Source organism: Podarcis raffonei, chromosome 5 (assembly GCF_027172205.1).
Source record: "Podarcis raffonei isolate rPodRaf1 chromosome 5, rPodRaf1.pri, whole genome shotgun sequence".
NCBI classification, from domain to species: Eukaryota; Metazoa; Chordata; class Lepidosauria; order Squamata; family Lacertidae; genus Podarcis; species Podarcis raffonei.
In genome coordinates this window covers 32944751-32967022 of record NC_070606.1, presented here as the reverse complement: position 1 = coordinate 32967022, position 22272 = coordinate 32944751, and the positions used below count along the sequence as shown (strand labels likewise).

At 44.1% G+C, this 22272-nt stretch overlaps 1 protein-coding gene across 3 annotated transcripts in view; it reads left to right on the top strand.

Moving 5' to 3' along the window:
* PALD1 (phosphatase domain containing paladin 1) overlaps positions 1–22272 on the top strand; it is a 106996-nt gene that overhangs the window by 26312 nt on the left and 58412 nt on the right. For all 3 annotated transcript variants that reach the window (XM_053388526.1, XM_053388527.1, XM_053388528.1), the window contains exon 2: positions 21922–22116. In XM_053388526.1, coding sequence (XP_053244501.1) covers positions 21935–22116 — 182 coding nt within the window. In that variant the 5' untranslated portion in view covers positions 21922–21934. The remainder of the gene's footprint in view (positions 1–21921; positions 22117–22272) is intronic.

Genomic DNA, 22272 nt, shown 5'->3' with positions numbered 1-22272 from the left:
GTCCATGGGACTTTATTCCTCACCTTTCTTTTATCCAAAGGAGGCCTTAAAATGGGGGAGTGGGGGAAGAATTTTGGGAGGGGCACACATCCCTTCCATCGGAATGAATGTGCATAAAATGCTACTTTCAGTCAGAGCAGTGCTTTAAAATGTTGTAGCATCCATGTCATACTTTTTGCAAATTTATTAGATTCAGCAAGATTTACTTAGATTGAGTAGGATATGAGTTATCCTGAATCCCTCATTTTACCTAGTCAACTATGATACATGTCACCAGATCCTATGCATGTCCACTCAGATCCAAATCCAATGAGTGCACTTATTCACAGCTGAGTGTGCATAGGATTTCTGTTTTAAAGTGGTTGCATGCTGCTGAAGAGTTCAACGTTCTAAAGTTTAACTGATTTTTTTGTTCTGTTTTTTGCTACTTAATTGGATTATATAGCCTCCTCCCTCCTAAAAGTATGACCTCGTTCACACACCAGATTTATTAAGCTATAACTAAGTGTTAGGTGTGAACCCTGCCCAGAAACTTAACCGTGGATTGATTGCTACCAGCAAACCATGAACTGAAGCCACAGCTGATTGTTGGCTAAATAATCTTTGTTTCAATTATGGCTTGGTGCTATGTGTGAACCCAGCACCCTTCCTCAACCATAGTGTGTTCGGCCACCCCACGCCAAATGCTCACTAAACTACAAAACCATGGGGCAAGAGCTGCTGGAGAACAAGACAAATGTTAGACAAACAGGGTCTGTTTGATGGTCTGTAGGACAACTCATAGTTAACTCATGGCTTACAAAACAACCATGGCTTAGCATTATATGTAAACCAGACCTATGAGTTTGCTCTGTTTCTGCACTATGACACTGATATCTGTATACGGTTTCTGAGCTTCGATAAACTTGATTGTTTTCAACTGTGTTTTCCCCCAAATTTTCTCAAAGGCCAAAACTAAGACATTTGAATACCTTCGGGTGTGGTTCAATTCTCCACAAAGTTTGAGGTTGTTTTTTTTTCTTTTTATAAAAAAGTGACAACCCTAGAGAGCCTATTTACTTTCTTCTTCCCACTACCTCCCTGGCTTCAAAATTCCCAGAAATTTCCCATTTCTGCTCAGTGCTGTCCACCTCTGCAAGTAAAACATAATCCTTTTAAAATGCCCTTTGCCTCTCCACCCCTTCGTTCTGTCTGAATTTCATCAACAAGCCTTATCCAGTACTGTTTGCTGCTTTTAAAGTCACTCAAAACAAGGAGTGCAAGCTGGTGGCTGCAATTACAGAGATAAGGTCTCATCAAAACCAGCTCTGTTGGAAAGAGAACGCACCATTGACTTTAAAAATGCTGTTAACTTTTTGACAGAGGACTTGAAAAGAAATGCATGGGATGTGCCGGATGTTCACTGGGAAATGCCAGAGGACAACCTGCTCAGTGAAGTCATTTCCTTCCTTGTTCTCCAGAGTGCTAGCTGCTGCTTTCTTCCACAATAACATTTCCATTTTTACTGCCTGTTGCTGTTGTCCCATTTTCCTCCCATGGTTCAGGTCATCGGCAGATGTGATTCTGAATTTGCACGCTGAGCTTTGAAACGGAAATATCTTTGTCTTCCTTGAATGATCTCTCTTTCCTGTCAAATGAGGCCCTTTCAGAACAGACTGTGTCAGCAAAGGTGCAGTTCTTTTTAAAAACAAGTTCTTTTTAAAAAAAAGGAACCGCCAATACTAAGCCTTGGAGATAAAACTAGAACGCTACTTTTGCTAAGGGTTAGCAATGGTCTAAGGGACGTGGGTGGCGCTGTGGGTTAAACCACAGAGTCTAGGACTTGCCAATAAGAAGGTTGGCAGTTTGAATCCCCGCAACGGGGTGAGCTCCTGTTGCTCAGTCCCTGCTCCTGCCAACCTAGCTGTTCGAAAGCACGTCGAAGTGCAAGTAGATAAATAGGTACCGCTCCGGCGGGAAGGTAAACGGCGTTTCCATGTGCTGCTGTGGTTCGCCAGAAGTGGCTTAGCCATGCTGGCCACATGACCCGGAAGCTGTACGCTGGCTCCCTCAGCCAATAAAGCGAGATGAGCGCCACAACCCAGGCCTGGACCTAATGGTCAGGGGTCCCTTTACCTTTACCTAGCAATGGTCTAGATGGGCCCTCTATCCCTGGAGGTAGGCTTTTATTAATGTTCTGAGCTCTGGTTCCCAAAGGTTACGACACAGACTTTTTCAGCATCCTCTTCCTTTCTGGGGAAGGAGAATATGGGGAGATGCCATGCAAAACTAGTTGCTTGAGATCCCTTTATCCCCGACTCCCACGCTCCTGCTGTACTCACAGGGGCGGAAGAGAATCATGGACCAGCAATAGCCCATTTCTTACTGTTGGCCAAGGTTAATTCTCCTGGTAGGAATCCCCTCTGACAAAGAGGTGGCTCTGAATGTGTTGCATTCTGTCCCTCGGGTGAATGTACGCCTGACTGCCAGGTAGGGATAGGGGAGCAATTCTGTTCAGTTGACATTTAAAGGCAAACCTACCTGATGTGCACTTTCCAAACTATACACAAAATGATACAGAGCCATTCTTCAAAATCAACACTTCTCTCAGTTTTGCAATGCAGTTCTCTAGCCAAATAGTGTGTGCCAAAATGCAAATACTAGGGTAAAGTGTGCATTAAAATGCATATATATATATATTAGTGAAAATAGCATTAAAACGTATTAGGGAAAGCTGCTTAGCAAAAAATGTGCATATTAGCTAACATTACATAAAGGTAAAGGGACCCCTGACCATTAGGTCCAGTCGTGGCCGACTCTGAGGTTGCGGCGCTCATCTCGCTTTATTGACCAAGGGAGCCGGTCATGTGGCCAGCATGACTAAGCCGCTTTGGCGAACCAGAGCAGCGCACTGAAATGCCATTTACCTTCTCACCGGAGCAGTACCTATTTATTTACTTGCACTTTGACGTACTTTCGAATTGCTAGGTTGGCAGGAGCAGGGACCGAGCAACGGAAGCTCAACCCATTGCGGGGATTCGAACATTACATACAGACATGTATATTTGAAGAAAATCGCTGATGCATTTTCTTGTGGACTCTTTTTTTAAAAATGCAATCTGACGTGGAGAACTGAATTTAATATTGAAAAAAGGAGAAACTGAAATCGACAGATGCACCCACCCCTCCTTCTAATCTACATGATCAGGAGGATCAGCTCTTTCTGGACTATATACTATTTTAGGCTTCAGATGTTGTTTTGTATGCTTACTGTTTGTTTACATGGCGGAGTCATACCTTAGCCTTCAGTAAATTCCCAGCAGGGCTTAAGAAACTTAAAACCAACATTATTTTAAAAGGAACAAAAACAAACATAAAATGATGCCTGGCTAAATATTGAAAACGAGTGCGGGTGCAACATTTACACATTTCCTACCTGGAGGCTGAAATAGAGCTTCATTGCAATAATTTAGCTGATCATGTGGCTCAACTTGCTTTGCAAGTCTGCAACACTCTTGGGCTGTTTGTGTGCATTATGGTTTTCTGTGGTTTCAGGGTGCTTCCTCAACTGGCTTTTGAATCCATGTACACACTGCATTACCCACAATGCAGAGCTGCCCTGCCGTTCCTTGAGAGATAGTGCTGTTTGTTGCGTTCCCTCTCTCAAACCACCTTCAACCCAAACTGAAAGCTTAAGCCACATTTACTTTGTAGTTGAGCTGAGGTATACATATCTGAGACCAGCTGTTGCGCATGCGCAGATGACAGCTTCATGAACAAGAGCTAAGGGGGTTGTAAGTGTGGGGAAACCAAGCAGGTAATGAGCATTAAGGCATCCCCATCTCCTCTGTGTGAACACAGCTTGAAACGCAGCTGGGGTGGAGGGGAACTTGCTGTGTTTTAAGGTTAGATGCACGTTAGCAGCTTAAGTTCTGTTACTGAGCAGTAGTATATTTAACAAGAGAGGTTAAAAGCCGGTGATTTGCTGAGACCACTATGGTTCTGCGGCTGATGGAAGTATTTGACCAAGTCCAACACTCCAGCCACCAATATTTCACTGGCTTTCAAAGAAGGCCATGAGTCTGTAGAAATCCACTTGTGTTGTATCTTCTCTGCTTAGGTGTGCTAGAAGGCATTTAAGTGCCAGTATTTGGGATGCAATGGGATTAGGGGTGGGTGGGAAAAGAAGAATTTTCATGGCACTGCTGTCTAGCTCACTGGCCTTTCAAGGTTTTTTATTTATCACATTTATACAGTGGTCCATGGGATCATGAAGAGTCGGACTGAACGACTAAACAACAACCTCATTGCGAGAAGTGAGGTGACAGGGAACCAGACAGAGGGCCTTCTCGGTAGTGGCGCCCACCCTGTGGAACACCCTCCAGATATGAAGGAAATAAGCAGCTATCCTATCTTTAAAAGACATCTGAAGGCAACCCTGTTTAGGGAAATTTTTAATATTTAATGCTGTACTGTTTTTAACACTTGATTGGGAGCCGCCCAGAGTGGGTGGGGAAACTCAGCCAGATGGGCGGGGTATAAATTATTATTATTATTATTATTATTATTATTATTATTATTATTATTATTATTTATTTCCTTGGTTTTCAAACAGAATGCATTCTGTTCAACTCCCGGAACTGTTCAAAAACCAAAGCGTGGCTTCTGATTGGCTGCAGGAGTGTCCTGCCAATTGGAAGCCATGGAAGCCATGCCAGACATCCAGCTTCCGAAAATCGTTCAAAAACTAGAACACTCACTTCCGGGTTTCGATCATTTGGGAGCTGAGGCGTTCGGCTTCCAAGGTACGACTGTATACCCCTTTTTCCTCTAAGAAGTTCAAGGTTGTTTGACATGGTTTCTCCCTTCCCCATTTTACCCCCGCAACAAACCTGTGAGATAGGTTAGGCTGAGAGACAGTGACTGGCCCAAGGTGAACTTCGTGGGGATTCAAACTCTGGTCTCCCAGAACATAGTCCAACACACTAACCATTGTGCCACACTGGCTGTGACTTGGACAGAGGCTTCTAGGGTTAAAGATGGGTGCCTGCATGTTTGGGCATTTGAGGGTGTGAGTCCAGACTTTCCCCCTCCCTTTTTCTTTGCATCAATTCTCTCAGCTCAGAAAGAAAGAAAGAAAGAAAGAGAAAGAAAGGTGAAGAGATACATCCATTGAACGAGCCCAGTCCTGGACAGATGTATCCTGCAGCTGTGGGCCTCTTTTCTCCTCCCCGATAGACACACTTTCTATATTTAGTTCCATTGTTATGCTTGTCTCTCTGATTCCTTGCCAAGCTCGCTGCTTTGGTGGAATGTAAATTCAAGATGTGTGAATAATTGTGGCGCTGGACAACCCAGGGAAAGGAACGAGGCTCCCATGTGAGGGTCTGGTGCAGGATTTTGATATTTCTATGGTAGTTATCTCTGCAAAGCAAATTTTTGAACAAAATGTGGAGTAGCCCCTAATAAGCAAAGGGATTTAGATATACTAAAAAAACCAAACAGACTAGGGCTGAGCAATATCTGGTTTTCAACACTGTGATATTTCAGTAGCTAAATATCAGGATATTCCGATATATCACAATGTCTGAAATTGGAGATCAGACGTGGGGGTGAGGGAAGGAGCAGTCAAGGAGATCTGGCAGGTGGGGTGTGTGTGTGCAGATCAGATTTGGGAATGAGGGAAGGAGCAGTCACAGAGCTTGCGTGCCTTGCGGGGATGGGGATGGGGCAGCCAGCAGTGGCAACCAGCGAAGATGCACATCCACTGTGGCTGCTGCTGCTTTCCTGCTGACTGAGAAAAGCTGATCTGCCTCAGTGCCAGGGGAAGGTTTTGCCAGGGTGCCTTAAAGTGAGGGTGATCAGCTGCCTTGTTCTCCCTCAGTGTGAGGGGAAGGCAGCACCTCATAATCGGCTGCCCTAGTCTCCCTCAGCGTGTGGGAAGGCAGCTCAGATCAGCAGCGTTATCAGCTGAGATCATGGCGCAAAATCGGCTGTTCCTTGAAATCAACTGCACTACTCTCCCTCGGGCGAGGAGCGACATATTGCTGCGAATTGCTGGGTCAAAATCATTATTGCGGTGCGATTTCAAAACTGATTTTGGCCAACATATCGAATATTCGCACAGTGCCAAAACAGGCCATAAAATTTGAGATATTACAAATGACAAAAAATATAGTTGGTGGGAGGCACGGATGGGGCCGCGGCCCCCTGGGTGCATTCTGGGGTCCCTGGACCCTAATTGGGAACCACTGCTCAAAAGAAACACTTGCCTGACAGAACCAGTGTCTTCGGCACTGGGTCGTTGCAGTGTTTTTCAAGCACATCTCTTTAATTTGGAGCCACAAGAGCTCAAAGAAAAGATGTATGCTGTAAATTCCAATGAACCTGGAGAGCTATCTTCCTTGGGAGTACATATGATCTACCTGCGTGTTACTAACTCCTGAGTGACCTATTGTAAAGAGAGAGACAACAAGTTCCTGCAGCAGTCTTGCCACCTGATCTGATGGTGATTGGAGTTAGCTTGGATTTGGTGCCCTTTGTGGATTTTGAAAGCGGGTTTTCATGTTTAATGCCATTGAGGGGGCAGACAAATGTGTACGCTTTCTAGTGAATAAAATGAAAAGCAAACGCTGACTCAGCAGTTGAGGCTGCAGCTGCTTTGCAATCTGAGAGCCCTTTCCTTGAGACGTTTGGCGCAGAGAGGAAGCAGACTTAATCCATTAAAAAAACCACTTGGAAGACTATAGTCCTTTTTAAAAAAAGTGTGGTTTTTTATTTGGGGAGAAAAAGGCAGATGGTTATTTCTTTGGATGGTTGTTTGGCCATTCTGGAAAGAAACTCTGTGTTTGTTCACTCAGTTGTGAAGCCCCTATTCTCTTTTCCCTTTGTTTCAACTCCTTTCATTCCCCTTTGCCTCTGTCCCCCTCCTTTTTTTCAATTTGCTGCCCCCAACATTCTTCTGGAAGAGCTGAAGGTTTGGTCTTCTGCCAGACTCTGTTGGTTTTGTGGGGTGCTGCTTTCTGTGGAAACGAGGTACAAGACATGCAGGCATTTCAAGCATTAGAAAGAAAAGCATGCAGGATGATTTTCGCTCCCCAACAACTTTCCAGAGAATTGCACCAATCACAAAATTTCATCGGATTGTATGACCATAGGTTCTCTCTGCATTTGATCAGGAATCCTGCACAGTCCCTGGGAATGCACAGTCCCTGATATTTCTTTCTGTAAAAAATTGAGCAAGTTTCTACCCTTTAAGAGAGAGGCTTTAGATTCAGTTTTCTACAATACATAAGATTCATTTCACTACATAGATTTCTGACTTTGCTTGGCCAACTTTGAAATAACTTGCCGATGAGGTAGTTTAAAAGTATGTTTAGCCAAACAGGTAAATTTAAGCACATAGGCAAATCAGTATTTGGGGAGCCCGAATTGTTGAGGTGTATTCGACGACAACAAGGAACCGAGCCATTAGTGTCATTGGCCCAGTCCTGTAGAATACTCTGTCGATGGAAATTCATCAGGTGTGTTTGTTTCAACTTTTAAATGCCTGCTGAAGACTTCTCTAGTCCATCTGGCATATTAAGAACTGCATCTTTCCACAACAGTTTTCTGATTTTAACTGTTTTATATGGCTTTTAACGCATGGTTCTATGTACAGCCATTGTGAACCACTTTGATACTTTCCTTAAGGATTAGCAGAATACATTTTTTTAAAAAAATAAAATAAACTAATGTACAGTCCACAGAGTTTCAATTTTTTTCCTTGGCTGCAGAATTTGATTTTAGACTCAGATTTTTTGGGGGGGTCTCCTTTAAAAGTACACTTTATACTTGACAGTTTACTATGGTCCTCTGCTGAAACGAGCTGACGACAAGCGATGATGTACTAACTTTCCTGAAGGCTGTTCTATCTTTGGCAATCACTCGTAGCCAAGTAAGGTTGTCTTCCATAACCACTGTTTTAACAGTGAGTCCATAGGTGACTGTGGAGGCCAATTCTGGATCCACATGTCCTCCCACAGTGGGTACATAGGTTTCTGGGTGGGAGTTGATCATGGTGAGGGTTTGCCAAATGTGCCTTCCTCTTAGCTCGTTTCTCTCTTTTCTTCTGAGTTTGAGCGTCTTCAAAGTCCATGACACCTTTGGTAAAGGCTGTTCTCCAATTGGAGTGCTCACAGGCCAGTGTTTCCCAGTTGTTGGTGTTTATACTACATTTTTTTAGATATGCCTTGAGAGAGTCTTTAAACCTCTTTTGTTGACTACCAGCATTACGCTTTCCATTTTTAAGTTCAGAATAGAGTAGTTGCTTTGGAAGACAATAATCAGGCATCCGCACAGCATGGCCAGTCCAACAAAGTTGATGTTGAAGAATCATTGTTTTGACACTGGTGATCTTTGCTTCTTCCAATACACTGACATTGGTTCACCTGTCTTCCAAAGTGATGTGTAAAAATTTCTGGAGACACAGTTGATGGGATCTTTCGAGGAGTTGGAGATGGCATTTATAAGTGGTCCATGTTTCATAAGCATGCAGTAAAGTTGTAAAGGCTAACACATACCGTAACACACAAGTGTTTTTTGTACTTAGCACATTTCCTTTGCTACTGCAGATCAATGGTCCACCTGCTTAAATGTCCATTTCTGGTTGTAAATCCCCCAGCATCTGATAGTTGGAGATCTCTAAAAGAAAAGTGGAGGTTACATAGGTGATTACCATGGCTATTAGTTACATCCTTCCTCCATATCTTCATCTAATTCTGTTTTTAAGAAATAAAGAAACATTTAACCCCTGTCTGCACAACACATTTGAAACAGTATCATGCCTCTTCAAACAGTCATGGTTTCCTCCCCCCCAAAGCATCCTGGGAAATGTTTTTTAAGGGTGCAGAGCTGCCTCTTTGTAATGTACACAGGTAAGTGCCACATCCATTGAACTGCCCGTTTTTGTCTCTAGCCTTGCCCTGCACTGATAATATGGTCTCCAAAAGACCTACCCCTTCCATCACTTCCTCCAGGTAGACTAGAGTTGTCACTGTTTTTTATTGGTTCTGCTCCCGACATTTGGCTAGCAAGCTACTTTTAGCCTTGGCCCTAAGCTGTGCAGGCCTGCCTGGTGTTATATAGCATTGAGAGGTGAGAAACAGCCTGAAATTCTTCTCCCACCCCCCATTTCATGGGTAGGCAAACTAAGGCTTGGGGGTCAATCGCCTTCTCAATCCGGCCCACGGACAGTCCAGGAATCAGCGTGTTTTTACATGAGTAGAATGTGTGCTTTTATTTAAAATGCATCTCTGGGTTATTTGTGGGGCATAAGAATTCGTTCAATTTTTTTTCCAAAATATAGTCCGGCCCCCAAAAGGTCTGAGGGACAGTAGACTTGCCCCCTGCTGAAAAAGTTTGCTGACCCCTGCCCCATTTCTTTGCTTGACCCCACCATCACAACACACACTTCAGATGTTGTTCTATAATATTATCCCACTACCTTTGCCTCCAGTGAAACTCCTGCATACGTTGAAGGAGTGAGAGTAAAAGAGACAGAAAGAGAGAGCTAGGAAGAGAATGTCTCTTGTTTCTTTGCAGAGAGAGGCTTGGGGAATAGCTGTCCCTTCTCCTATACACATGTAAATGGGATGCATTCATTCTCTTGTCTTGACTGGAGGACTGTTTGAGGCATGCTCTGTGTGCCAATTTGCCATCTTCCCTGGAACTGGGTCCAGGCGCTGCGGCATAATTCTAGCCTGTCAGTTTGGATTGGCTGTTTGGGAGCTTCACTGAATGAAACGGCGTTCTGTAACAAATGAGGCCGGCTAAAGGTCCATTTTCTCCAGGCCAGAGCACTGATGCTTAAAACCAGCTGATTTCCTGGTGATGCCGTGAGAGAGAGAGGCTGGTGTATGTTTGGCTGGCTCAAATGCTTATTAATCTTCCTTCTGTGGATGTGGACACAGATGAATTGTGCAAAAACTCTGCTGGTTTTTCTACATGCACCCCCCCACACTTGTTTTGCGTGATTACAGCATGATGTTTATTGTGTGTTTGTGGAGGTAATTTCATGCACATTATCAACAAATGTATGTACAGTTAATCTTAGCTAAAACTAGTGTCTTAGTGTTCAATTTTGCATGCTTCTGAAAAATCATAGGATGAATGCTAGATTTCATTACTGGAAGAGCATTCTTGTACATTAGTTGGGCATTGCATTGGTGGTTGATGTTAGCTTCTGTTTTCCTATATAAAAGAACATCATACTTTCCAACATTTCTCCGAAGAAATTAGGGACATCCTATTCCATAATGACCCTAACCCTAATTTTACTATTTATACCCCACACATCTTACCTGGTTGCCCCGGCCACTCTGGGCAGTTTCCAACAGATAAAAAACATTATAAAACATTAAACATTTTTTTTAAAAAAACTTCCTTATACAGTGGTACCTCTAGTTGCGTTCACCTCTGGTTATGTATCCTTTGGGATATGTACACGGCAAACCTGGAAGTATCTTTCTGGGTTTTGCCGCGCACGCATGCGCAGAAGCGCTAAAACGCGGCAGCGTGCACAGAAGCGGCACCTCCAGTTGCGAATTCCTCGGGATGCGGCTGGAGCTCCAGAACAGATCCCATTCGAAACCGGAGGTATCACTGTACAGGTTTGCCTTCAGACATCTTGGGAGTCAGATAACTCCATACCCTCCAACATTTCTCCAATGAAAATAGGGACATCCTAAGGAAAAGTGGGACATTCCAGTATCAAATCAGAAACCGGGACGGCTTCTCTAAGTCAGGGATGCCCTGGAAAATAGACACACAGAGGGTCTGGAACGTTGTTGAGGGGAATTATGAAAAAGCTTGTGAATTCAATATAATTTTGCAATTCCAAACACAACTTGCAAGACAACCCAAAGCAAGTTTACCTAGAAATAACTCTGAATGAACTTGATAGAGGCTTGCTTTCTAGGAAGTGTGTGTGTGTGTGTGTGTTTCAAGATTGCTAGCTTAGTCAGATAGGGTTGGTGAGGCTCTTTGGCATGTGTGGCAGAAGTCAAGGAGTCAAGGCCAAAACGGGACAGCCTTGCTTTTGTGAGGTATATGGAACATATGCAGTGACTTTTGCCCTGGACTCCTCAGCCCAGGAGTAGGCAACAGATTAGTGCCAGAAAGGCTGACTCCACAAAGGAGACCATTGTGACTAACTGGATGTTCCTGTTCATGTGAAGGAGCTCCAACATGGGTGCATCTGTATGTGCACAGATACCAGATGCCAGGGAGTATGGTGGAGGCTATGGGGTATGAAATGTTGGGGTAGGGCCTGGAAATGTGGTCCCACTTTCCCTCTACACCAATGTTTCTCCAACTTGGGTCCCCAGCTGTTGTTGGACTACAACTCCTATCACCCCTGGTTAGCAGGGCCAGTGGTCAGGGGTGATGGGAGTTGTAGTCCAACAACAGCTGGGGACCCAAGTTGGAGAAACACTGGTGTAGAGGAGAAGTTGGGAGTCCAACATTGAACAGCCTCGTGACTCCTGGTTTCTGTTTGTATTTAATGGTTTGGAGATAAAAATGTGCAAGGGGTGGCATACAAGGGGCTATTAGCCCATTTCAAGTACTTTTGAGGTCTACTAGGCTGAGAGATAGAAATAAGGCACGAAAATCTCCTTCAGAGTTGTGTGTGGGTTTGAATCCAGGTTTTACAACACTGTGCTGACTCAAAAGCATATTTGACAGGAAAAGTTAAACCAGATCTTTCAAATAAACATTCTCCTTCTGTCATGTGTATCAGCATTTCTTTTTTTAAAAATAAAAATACTCCCATTATAGTAACAAATGAGGGGAAGGGAGAAGCAGAACTGCCTCTGAAGAGCATTTTTTGCCGCTTTCTCTGAAGTGTCAGCTGTTGTTTTAAGGACATCGTGTTTCTGTGGGAAGGAGCCCTTACAAACTCCTTCATGTTTCAGATCCTGACAATATAGCTGCCGTCTCTGAGAGTGTCGTTTCCATCTGTCTCCTCCAAGCTTTCCTACGTCTCTTTGAGACTGTTGCGGTGAAATGTTTGGCAGCAGAAAAGAAATCTTATTTTCTTCTTTGGAAAGTAAATGCGGCTAACCGAGGAGGACTATTCGTAGAGTGATGACACTTGCTTTCCCAGCGGAAAAAGGCTTTATCAAAATTTGCTGATTGGAGATGATGCTCTCCACTTGAAGCATTGCATAGTGTTTGCCAGTCAGGAGTGATGCTTCCTACCATAGAAGCCAACTCCTAGGGGCCGATGGTGTGTGGGTACCACACCTTGCGATCAGTTATGGGGGGTGGGGCTTACTTGCCCCTTGGAACCCCTGCTTCCCATCCCCCTTGCCCCGTCCTGCTCTTGTTTCAGAACATAGAAAACAATGAAGCTATGACTGCCAAACCAGTCGCAACTAGTCTGGCCATTATTCCTTCGCAAGAACAGGGCCGTTATCTGAATATGCATAGCTTCTGCACATGGTGAACTGGATAGAGCTGGTGAGGCCCGAGGGCCAGGCTTAATGCAGCTTGAGGCCTGTTGATATCTTTAATTGCCCTTTCTGAGGCTGTGTGAGGAAAGCAAGTAAAGAGGCGCTTGTGGGGTTTCCTCTCCCAGGTGTGGAAAATACATTGACCTTCTATGCACCTTGACCAGAACCCCTTCAACCCTTTCCTCCCCTAGCCCCAGTTCTGTATTCAAAGGGGGTCATAGCTATATGGGAAACCAATGGGAAACCAATGAGCTCACTGGCCCATATGCTTTCCCTGTGATTCTTCTCCTATTTGCACTTTTTTAAAAAAAATGCACTCCTTCTCCAATTACTAGGTCACAGATTGCCCCCTTCCCATGTCACCGCAACTGCTTGGGACTTTCTTCCCTGTAGTGAAATTCCCATGAAGTGTGGTGAGCATGAATGTGAACAAAGCAACCCTGTAGGTGGGGGAGTAGCATGAGACTTGCCCAGCTAGGAGCGAGGAACATCCCATCCAAATGTTTGTGCGCCTCTAAATGTTTGTGCCTGCACAGCCCCTTTCAACCAAGGGAGAATGGGATGTATGTTTTCTCGGAAACACGCCTTCTGCTTGATCCTCTGAATGGGAATTGAGCAAAAAGTATTTAGACCTATTGAAGAAGTAGATTGAAAAGGATGAAGCAGGTTTTGGAATCCTACCCAGACACGTTCTTCTATTACGTGTATTCTTAAACTCTGTTGATTTTATCCATATTTTGATAATTCTGCTATGTCGACTTGTGATTAAAGTCTTTTCATATCGTCATTTTCTTACGCATATTTGCTACTATTTTATGTAAACTCTGTAGATTTTTTTTTTCCTGGTTACCGTAAGCAGTCTGTAAAACTTGTTAAACAAAATAACAGAAAGGTTGGGGTTAGCGACTACATCTCAGTGCATGTTCTTTGCTACTTAGTGCGGCAGCATTTTGGAGACCACTAACGGCATCTTCTGCCTGGTTCAAACAACAGGAAAATAATGCCCTTCTTCATAGAAATAGGATGCAATTTAAAAAGAATGGAGAGACTGGGGGAAACTGCCCTATACATGACAACAACTCTTCTATTTCTTGCAACATCTGGAGTTAACTTCTTTTAAAAGAGAGAATTTGAGGTTTTTGTGGCCGAAGGGTTGTTTTGCCTTCTAAAAAGCCATTTCTTTTTAATGATGTGCCAATTGCCCTTGTGCGGCATTTCTTCTTATGTGTGGTGGCGGCCAGGAATATTAAAACACGACTAAATGCTATCACAAATGGCAGCGTTTTTAAGATCAAAGATTTACAGATTAACTTTATTGAAAACCAGCTGTGTAGGAAGTTATCCTCCCACATTGGCTGTTTTCCTTTAGGTGTATAGCAATTTCTGGCTGGATGGTGAATATGGTATGCCCAGTTTTTCCTGTGGGCTGTTTTTAATATACTGGGTCTAAGATGGTAACAGTTTCCCATAGACATTGGTGCCATTCAGAAGATTGTGTATGTTGAACTTCGGTTTGCTCTTGGGGAAATTACTGCCACAACAGTACACCAACTTGCAATTCACTATTATAGCCTGCTGTTCAGTCCTGTTTGAAAGTGCTATACGCTCGTCCTTTGGTTAATTTCCACAATAACCCCACATAGTAGCAAGAATGTTTATGCCACTCATTCACCTCAATTGATTTGCTGAGATACAATCTGGTCAAGTTACTTCTGCATTTTCCATTTTCCAGTGCAATACAAACAGTTAAATCTTGCACTAGCCTTTTTAAGTAGATTGTCTCTCCGGTCAGTAAAGTCCTAAATGGTCATTTAGGAAGATCGAATACTTTGGGACCTTCTCATATTAATATTTGTGATACGGTTATTTCTATAGTTATATGTAATTTTTTTTAAGCCCCCACCACCGTTGCTTTTAAACAATTCATTCTAGGATTCCTCTTTAATTTCAGTGCCTTTGCCTTTAATCTTCCTCTACTGTGCTTCTTGCTATGGTATTTCCTATATGCCTTTCTCATCATAAAATTTAACCCACTGAGAAAGAGAGCTTGCAGCGCCCTGATGCTGAAGGTCTGTGTATTGTCCTTCATGAACCACATGTTGCAAGATGCTTTTGGCTGCTTCCAACACAGAGATAGGAAAGCAGGGTGATATTTATTGTCATGTTTTGCTTCAGAAGCCTTGTGAATCAGAGCATCGCAATTGGCCTGGACCAGATTAGCTTCTGCTGCAATTGATCCTGGGGTGTGAAGGAAGTTCAGGTTGGAGTTAGACATTAAGGCGGTTGTAAAGCTGCCGCGGGAATACTTGTGTATTATCCTCCTTGATTACTCCTACCAATATGTGGTGTCATTTTACTGCATGTTTCTCTCTCCCGCCCAAGAAGCAACTAACAAAGCAGATTCAAATTGGGGAAACCTGCAGAATAATGACGACGGTATGTCGTGTGTCTTGGGTGACCCAGCAAAAGAGGCGCATGAGAGATGGGGCTGTTGTTTATGGGAGCATTTGCACACCATTCCACTAGAACTCAAAAGTGAACAGTGAACAGGGTAGGGAAGAAAATTGGTTCTACCAAGTATGTTGTTCTCAACTGGCTGAGTTACAGCAGCAAGTGTAAGCCAGGGGGTTGGGGAGACTTCACCATCGGAGTTTCGTGTGACTGGCTTTCCGAACTTTCAGCTGTAAACATCAGTCTCTGCTGCTTAGAAGGCAGCCAGCTGCTTTGAGCAGCTGGAACACGTCACCACGAGCGTGTTGTTCCTGGGAACTGAGAGAGCTCCAAGGAAATGTTGCCTCCTTCACTCAAAAGTCACCAGTTCTGGGAATAAACAAATAAAGCGGCTAAAACTTTCACCTAAAAGTGAGCTTCGGAAAAGTAATTTTGTGGCCAAGGCTGTTTAGCAGGAAAACATTTCATGGTTCAACCGTGCCCACTCCCATGCTAATATAGTCAGGATGTGTTGACTGGGTGGGTCTATATTTGGTGTGTCTGAAATTGCTAGCAGAATTCTTGACTTCCAGGAACAGAGTCTCTGCTTCTCTGATTCCTAGAATTATTTTCCTCCCCCAAGGTGGCACACAGTTTTCAGTGTGACAACAATTTCATTTTTGCTGTTCTTGGTAACGAAAGCACATCCCTCCGCTGCTCTAATGATGCAAAGAACCACTCCACTGCGGGATAAATATACTTTCCAAGGGGTGTGGATGTGACCACTTGGTTAGGCTGCACCATCCTTCTTGGTGGCAAGAAGAATTACACCATACAATGAAGCCACCTGATTAGAAGTCTGGGGAAACAGTAAAATTCTCTTTGCCAGTTGGCAGGATGCTGCAGATGAATCAAATGGCTGTGTGCAAGTTATCGCTGGGTAAATGGCGATCTGAAGCCATCCATGATAAGGCTTTCTTCAATATGTTGCGTTCTAACATTCTCACTAAAAAAACCTCTAGAACACAACAGAATGTTGTAACCCACTCATAACCTTTGACCCACGGTTTTTTAAGGGTTTGGGTGGGGTAGGAATGGAGGTAAGGCTATTGATCAAGAGAAAGGCTTTCTTGGCTTAATTGAAGTTCTTGGTCTGCTCCTCTGCCAAACACAGACCAATTAGGGATACGGGAATGCAGCCAGGTTTGCATTTTGTTAATGAAAGATCCAAGCAGGCAAGGAAACGAAGCTCTGATGTTCTGCCCCCCCCCCCGCTCTAGCTGTCTTATTATAAACCATTCGTATAACACCATCTGTTTTGTGGCACTTGTCAAAAAGAGGTAGGGCAAGTCCTTATCCCAGGAGGCTTACAATCTAAAATAGGCACAGGGGAACAAGAGAGGAAATGGAAGCATGTGCAGAAAACAGGATTGCTTCAATTGCATGCACTTGGGTTAGTTACAGGGTTGATCATGAGCAATAGACCTAAGTGGGAGAGAGAATCAGGACCCAGTAAGGAAACACGAAGTACTGGGACAGGAAGTCAGGGAGAGAACCCCACCCATGCTATATCTGAGCTGGAGCAAACTGGTGTATGAACCTGTGCAGAACTCAATCCAACATTTTACCTCCAGTCTAAATCCTTCAAGTGCTTTGTCACAGGTAAGGATGACAAACTTGCAGCCCATGATTCCCCCTGGTGGCTAGTAGTAAGGGGTGGTGGTGGTTGGAGTCTAGCATCTGGGAGACCATTGGTTTCCTCAGCCTTGCAATAATGTGGAGGGGCTACTGGGATTAAGGAACAATAATCCTGTGGGCTACACACGAGGGGGACAATGTGCTGAACAATATGAGCAGGCTTTTCAGAGGCCTGGTGTTGCAGTTCACAAGGTAGGAGGAGCCTTATAGAGCCCACCTGGGCAAAGGTGCCACACCCAAGCAGCCTTCCTTGACACACAGTTTATTCCACCTATTGGCATCCTGCAGGAATATTCCAATTTTGAATATTCTTCTCTGTTTCCCCATGTATACTGTGTACAGCCTGAAGGAAGAAGGAAATGTTATTGAACATGCATGTAATAGTGCTTTATAAGGGATGTATTGAGGCTTTTCCCTAATTTTGAAGACAGCACATTCCTATGGAAAGCAACAACTCTTTATAAACTAGTCTGACAAAGTAGACTTTGCCAGCTATACAAACAGAGGCCAAGTCTTGTTTAAAACGTTTCAGTAACTTCTGAATATAGTCACACAAACGCTTACTAGGCCTAGCATCTCCTGAGTCTTAATCACCAGGTGTGCTGGGCCAGGTGTTAATGTAGTCTGCTATAGAATATCTAATTGAATACTAATTAAATAGCTGTGGGTCTGTTGTTGTGGGTGCTTCTGGTTAAGTTCTATTTAAATGGGGGAAGACTGGAGTCAGGTCTTATTAGCAAAAAAAAGCCTGGTCTCTGCCCCAATGTGCTTGCAAAATTTTAACCATGAGTGGCAGGACTGGAGGCAAGGATTACAGGAGAGGAAGATAGGCAAATGAAGTTGCACATGCTTGGGCTTTGTTTAGGGTGGGAGTAGGGGTAAGCTAAAAGTTTCATTGAAGAGGTGGGTTTTGAGCAATGCTTGGAATGAACTGATTCAGATTAACCAATTCACTGTATTCATTTAAAAAAAAATCTCTGAACTGCACCTGAAAGTAGTTCATAGAATTTCTAGGTGAACTGAACATGAATTAAGTTCCTTTGGCAGTGGAACTTTAGGTGATTTTTAATTCAGTTCCAAATTTAATTCATTACGTACTGTGCACATGCTACCCCAGGCAAATGTTACTCTATGGTTTCTGGAGAGTTTTCTTATTGCTTTTCTTATCACAAAAAAAATATCTCTTTTTTCTTTGGCGGGGGGAGTAGGTCTGTGGCGCAAAAGGTCCAAATCAATTTAGCTGTGTAACCTGAATAGTCCAGTAGCACCTTAGAGACCAACTAAGTTTGTTCTTGGTATAAGCTTTCGTGTGCATGCACACTTCTTCCTTGGTGGAGAGAGGGCTGAGTAGCCTATAAAAGCATAACAGTGGTGTGTGTGTGTGTGTCAGGGAGGATGTCTCCCACTTTTTAAATGGAGCTGAGTTGAAGAAATACCTTTTTTATTTTTAGAAGAGGGTTTCCTTAAATAAAAGACGCTAAGAAAAATTCCCTGCCTATACAAGTTTGTAGAAAGTATTCCAAAATTTTAAAAAGTACAGTGGTACCTCGGGTTACATACGCTTCAGGTTACAGACTCCGCTAACCCAGAAATAGTGCTTCAGGTTAAGAACTTTGCTTCAGGATGAGAACAGAAATCGTGCAGTAGCGGAGCAGTGGCAGCAGGAGGCCCCATTAGCTAAAGTGGTGCTTCAGGTTAAGAATGGACCTCCGGAACGAATTAAGTACTTAACCCGAGGTACCACTGCATATATATATATTGTAATTTTCATGAGTTCTTTTTTTAAAAAGTCCCTTTTTTAACTACCAAACTTTTAGAAGACATCTAAAGGCAGCCCTGTTTAGGGAAGCTTTTAATGTTTAATAGGTTATTGTATTTTAGTGTTTTGTTGGAAGCCACCCAGAGTGGCTAGGGAAACCCAGCCAGATGGGCGGGGTATAAATAAATTATTATTAATTATTATTAATTATTATTATTATTATATTTTTTATTATATCAAGAAGAAACTTAGTTGGTCTCTAAGGTGCTACTGGACAATTTTGTTTTTTAATATATTTTGACTGCGTCAGACCAACACGGCCACCTACCTAAATCTGAATTTGCCAGTATGTGATTGGGGCGTACCTGAAAATAGTTACAGTTTAGAAGCACCAACAAATGGGGAGAAGAGGGAAAGAATGAATGGTCTGGAGAAGTCATTAAGACAGTTGCTCAAAAGCAGACTTGTGATGGGTAAAGTGCTATGCAGATATTTTATGGAGTGTGCTTAGAAAACAAAACTTTGGGTGTCACAAGCCCACCTGCTATAATCAGCATCAGGATATGCTGGCTTGTACTTAATTGCTTTGGAATTTTGCAGGAGGTGGGCGTGTCTCTTTGTTTTTCAGCTACTTGCCCATTCACCCACTTGCTCAGGTGCGCCATCTGCTGACTGACTTTAAAACAAAAACGTATTGGTGCCCTTTGATGGAAATTTGTTCTTCTTTCCCATGCTTTTTTTTTTTATATAAAAAGCTGCATCTGTCACAGCAAAATTCTCATTAGAATGAGGCTTCAAGATGGGTCAGTTACAAATTTGCCCACCCCCTTTCCCACTATCCATTGGTTAATAGACGAGAAGGTGTACCATTTTAATCAGTTTAGATTCTAGAAGGAGTCGCAGGGGTGGTCTTTTGCTGCTGCAGCAGCAGTTAAAACCCTTATCATATGACACTTCAAAGACTTAAGGCATTGATAATGGCATAAGCTGCTTTCTCAGGCAAGGGTCATTCCTCTTCATCTTTCTAGTCCACAAGCCTTACTACATAAAGAAATATACACATAGTTAAGTGGCTTGCGGGACGCGGGTGGCACTGTGGGTTAAACCACAGAGCCTAGGGCTTGCCGATCAGAAGGTCGACAGTTCGAATCCCCGCAACGGGATGAGCTCCTGTTGCTCATTCCCTGCTCCTGCCAACCTAGCAGTTTGAAAGCATGTCAAAGTGCAAGTAGATAAATAGGTACCGCTCCGGCGGGAAAATAAACGGCATTTCCGTGCGCTGCTCTGGTTCACCAGAAGCAGCTTAGTCATGCTGCCCACATGACCCAGAAGCTCCCTCGGCCAGTAAAGAAAGATGAGTGCCGCAACCCCAGAGTTGGCCACGACTGGACCTAACGGTCAGGAGTCCCTTTACCTTTTAAGTAGCTTGCAGTGTGCAGCTTTAGGCTGCAGCAATACAGCAAGCTCCGTTTCTGCTTCACAGTACCCTTGCTGAGCTACAACTGTTTGTTAAACTGCCATTACAAGGTGGCAAGAGAGCTTGGCCTTAGGAATTGCCCAAGTAAAAAAATAGATGGGGTGTATCGGGGGTGGGGGGGCCGCTGAACATTTTGCACATGTTCACGGCCCCCTCAAAATACAATAAATAAACCAACCCAAACAAAACTGGTAATGCTTGGGTCCCCAAAACAACAGACAACCCCCCTCCCACTCTCAAAACAAAGGGGAAGTCACCCCCCCAAAGGAACAGACAGCCCCCCAACCAAACGATCATCAAAAGTATTTTATTTTAAAAGTTGAAAGGGGCAGATGACATTGGTGGGTGCAAAATGGGGAGGCCCGCGGGTGCTGTGATCCCCAGAGGTTGACAGATAAATGTCACGGTCCAGTTCACGGGCGATCAAAGCCCTGGCAGGGGACAAGATGGCAGGGTGGGAACAGGAATGGGGGTCTAGAAGCCAGGAGTCAGGAAGCCAAGAGTCCGAGGGTCAGGAAGCAAGGAGGCACGAAGTCAGGGGTCCGAGGATCAAGAAGCAAGGAGTCAAGAAGCTGAGGTTCAAGGATCAGGAAGCACGAAGCCAAACGCTGCAAGGCAGGGAGCGTGTTGCTGTGGCAAAAAGCCAAAGGGAAATGCTGACCTTATATCCCTTCCTTGCTCTTGCCACCAGGTGCTGTGAGTTACCAATCGGCCTCACCTCTGGGGCCGCACCTTGCCTCTTCAGAACACACTTAGGAAGGCCCCAGTCCTGCAAAGTCCTATTGGTATGGGGCCTGGCTCCTGCACGCACACCTGACAATAAATATGACTCTTCCAAGTATTGCCTGTGTGGCATGCTAGACACATGGTTAGGAGTGTCACGTTCCAAATATTTACGTGGTTCTTCATGGGACCAGGCATGAAGGCAGTGGCACTCCTGATGCTCTCTGTATAGCTGTATGTGAACTTGGAGAGAGATGGGGAAATAGATTACGGTGACAGATAAAGAGAAGCTTCCAAGGCCTATGTGGATTTGATGCTGTGGGGAGGAAAGGGTGAAGAACAAACCCTTAATTAAAAATGGAATACTGGCTCACACTGTGGTAGCCACAAGCTTCCAGTTCAAATATTGTCTTTGTCACAAGCTCTCTAGATACAAAGGGTGTCCAAGTTCCTGTGCGAGTTGGAATGTTATTAAGCTATTTATGAATAGGATTAGGAAGAAACAGGGCTCAACTTCGTACTTTGGTGCTGGAGTGTGTGTGTGTGGTGTGTGTCCTGCGTTTTGCAGCTTAACGTGACTTAGTTTCCAAGAGTTTTAATGAAATCGAATCTTTATTGAGTCACAGCTTAGCCTTGGGACCTAGAAGGTAGCACTCAGGATGTATCTCTCTGTGTTTTCCCAGTAATGAAAGAAGGCCCCCATATACCTGGGATTAGTTTGGGGAGGGGGGAAGTGGAATCCAGCCACTGCAGTAGGCGGTGCAAAAATATCCTGCATATTCCTCGGAGGATATGGCCACTTCCTCAAACTAGTCCTGTACTCCACTAATGCTTAGAAGCCAACAAAACCCATCTATAAATGTCAAGATAAGCATAACTGGTGGAACTATAAATGGGTGGCTTTCAGACTTACTGCTTTCAGCACCAGCTCATCTGCTAAGGATGCTTGGCACATCTGCCACAGAACTCCAGCACTGCAGAGTGACTTTTTTGGGACATGCACAATCACTCATTTCTGAAGGGCGCAGGCCAGGCCTGTCTGATCTTCCTTTCCTGAACTGCGTGTGCAACATTCTCTATCACAATTGCATACCTACCGTAGGGGAAGATTGGTGGTGGTGGACAAGCTTGTCAGTCATTGCTTACCTTTCTGTTGAGGAGGTAATGGTAAACTTCCATGGGGTTCCAGGGTTTCCCTGAAAACGGTTTAAAACACCGCCGTTCTAAAAGGATTATGTTAGTTTGTGTCAAATCCAAATTTCCTCTTCCTGGATATATTTGTATTCCTTCCTCCTCACTCCAGAAAAAGCAGTCTTTTGATCTTTCCGCATATCTCTTCTTCACCTTCTGATTTTGCACAGTTGCCTGTGGATTATGGGTACAACTGCCAGCACAGCTCAGCAGACGACGACGGCAACATTTGAGAATATCCACGGCAGCAGCGGAACGATGGAAGACCGCCATTCCCTCAGCATCCACTCCTTCCAGACGGTCGGCCTCCACAACAACAAGGCCAAGTCGATTATCACCAATAAGGTGGCACCTGTAGTCATCACGTGAGTTGCCCCCCAACCAGTCATGTTCCTGAAATTCCTTGAACCTCTGTGCTGGTAGCTTAGAGAACCGTTGTCTTAGAATCGCAGATCATGGAATCATAGAGTGGGAAGGGACCCACCCTGAGGATCATCTAAGTCCAGCCCCCTGCAATATGC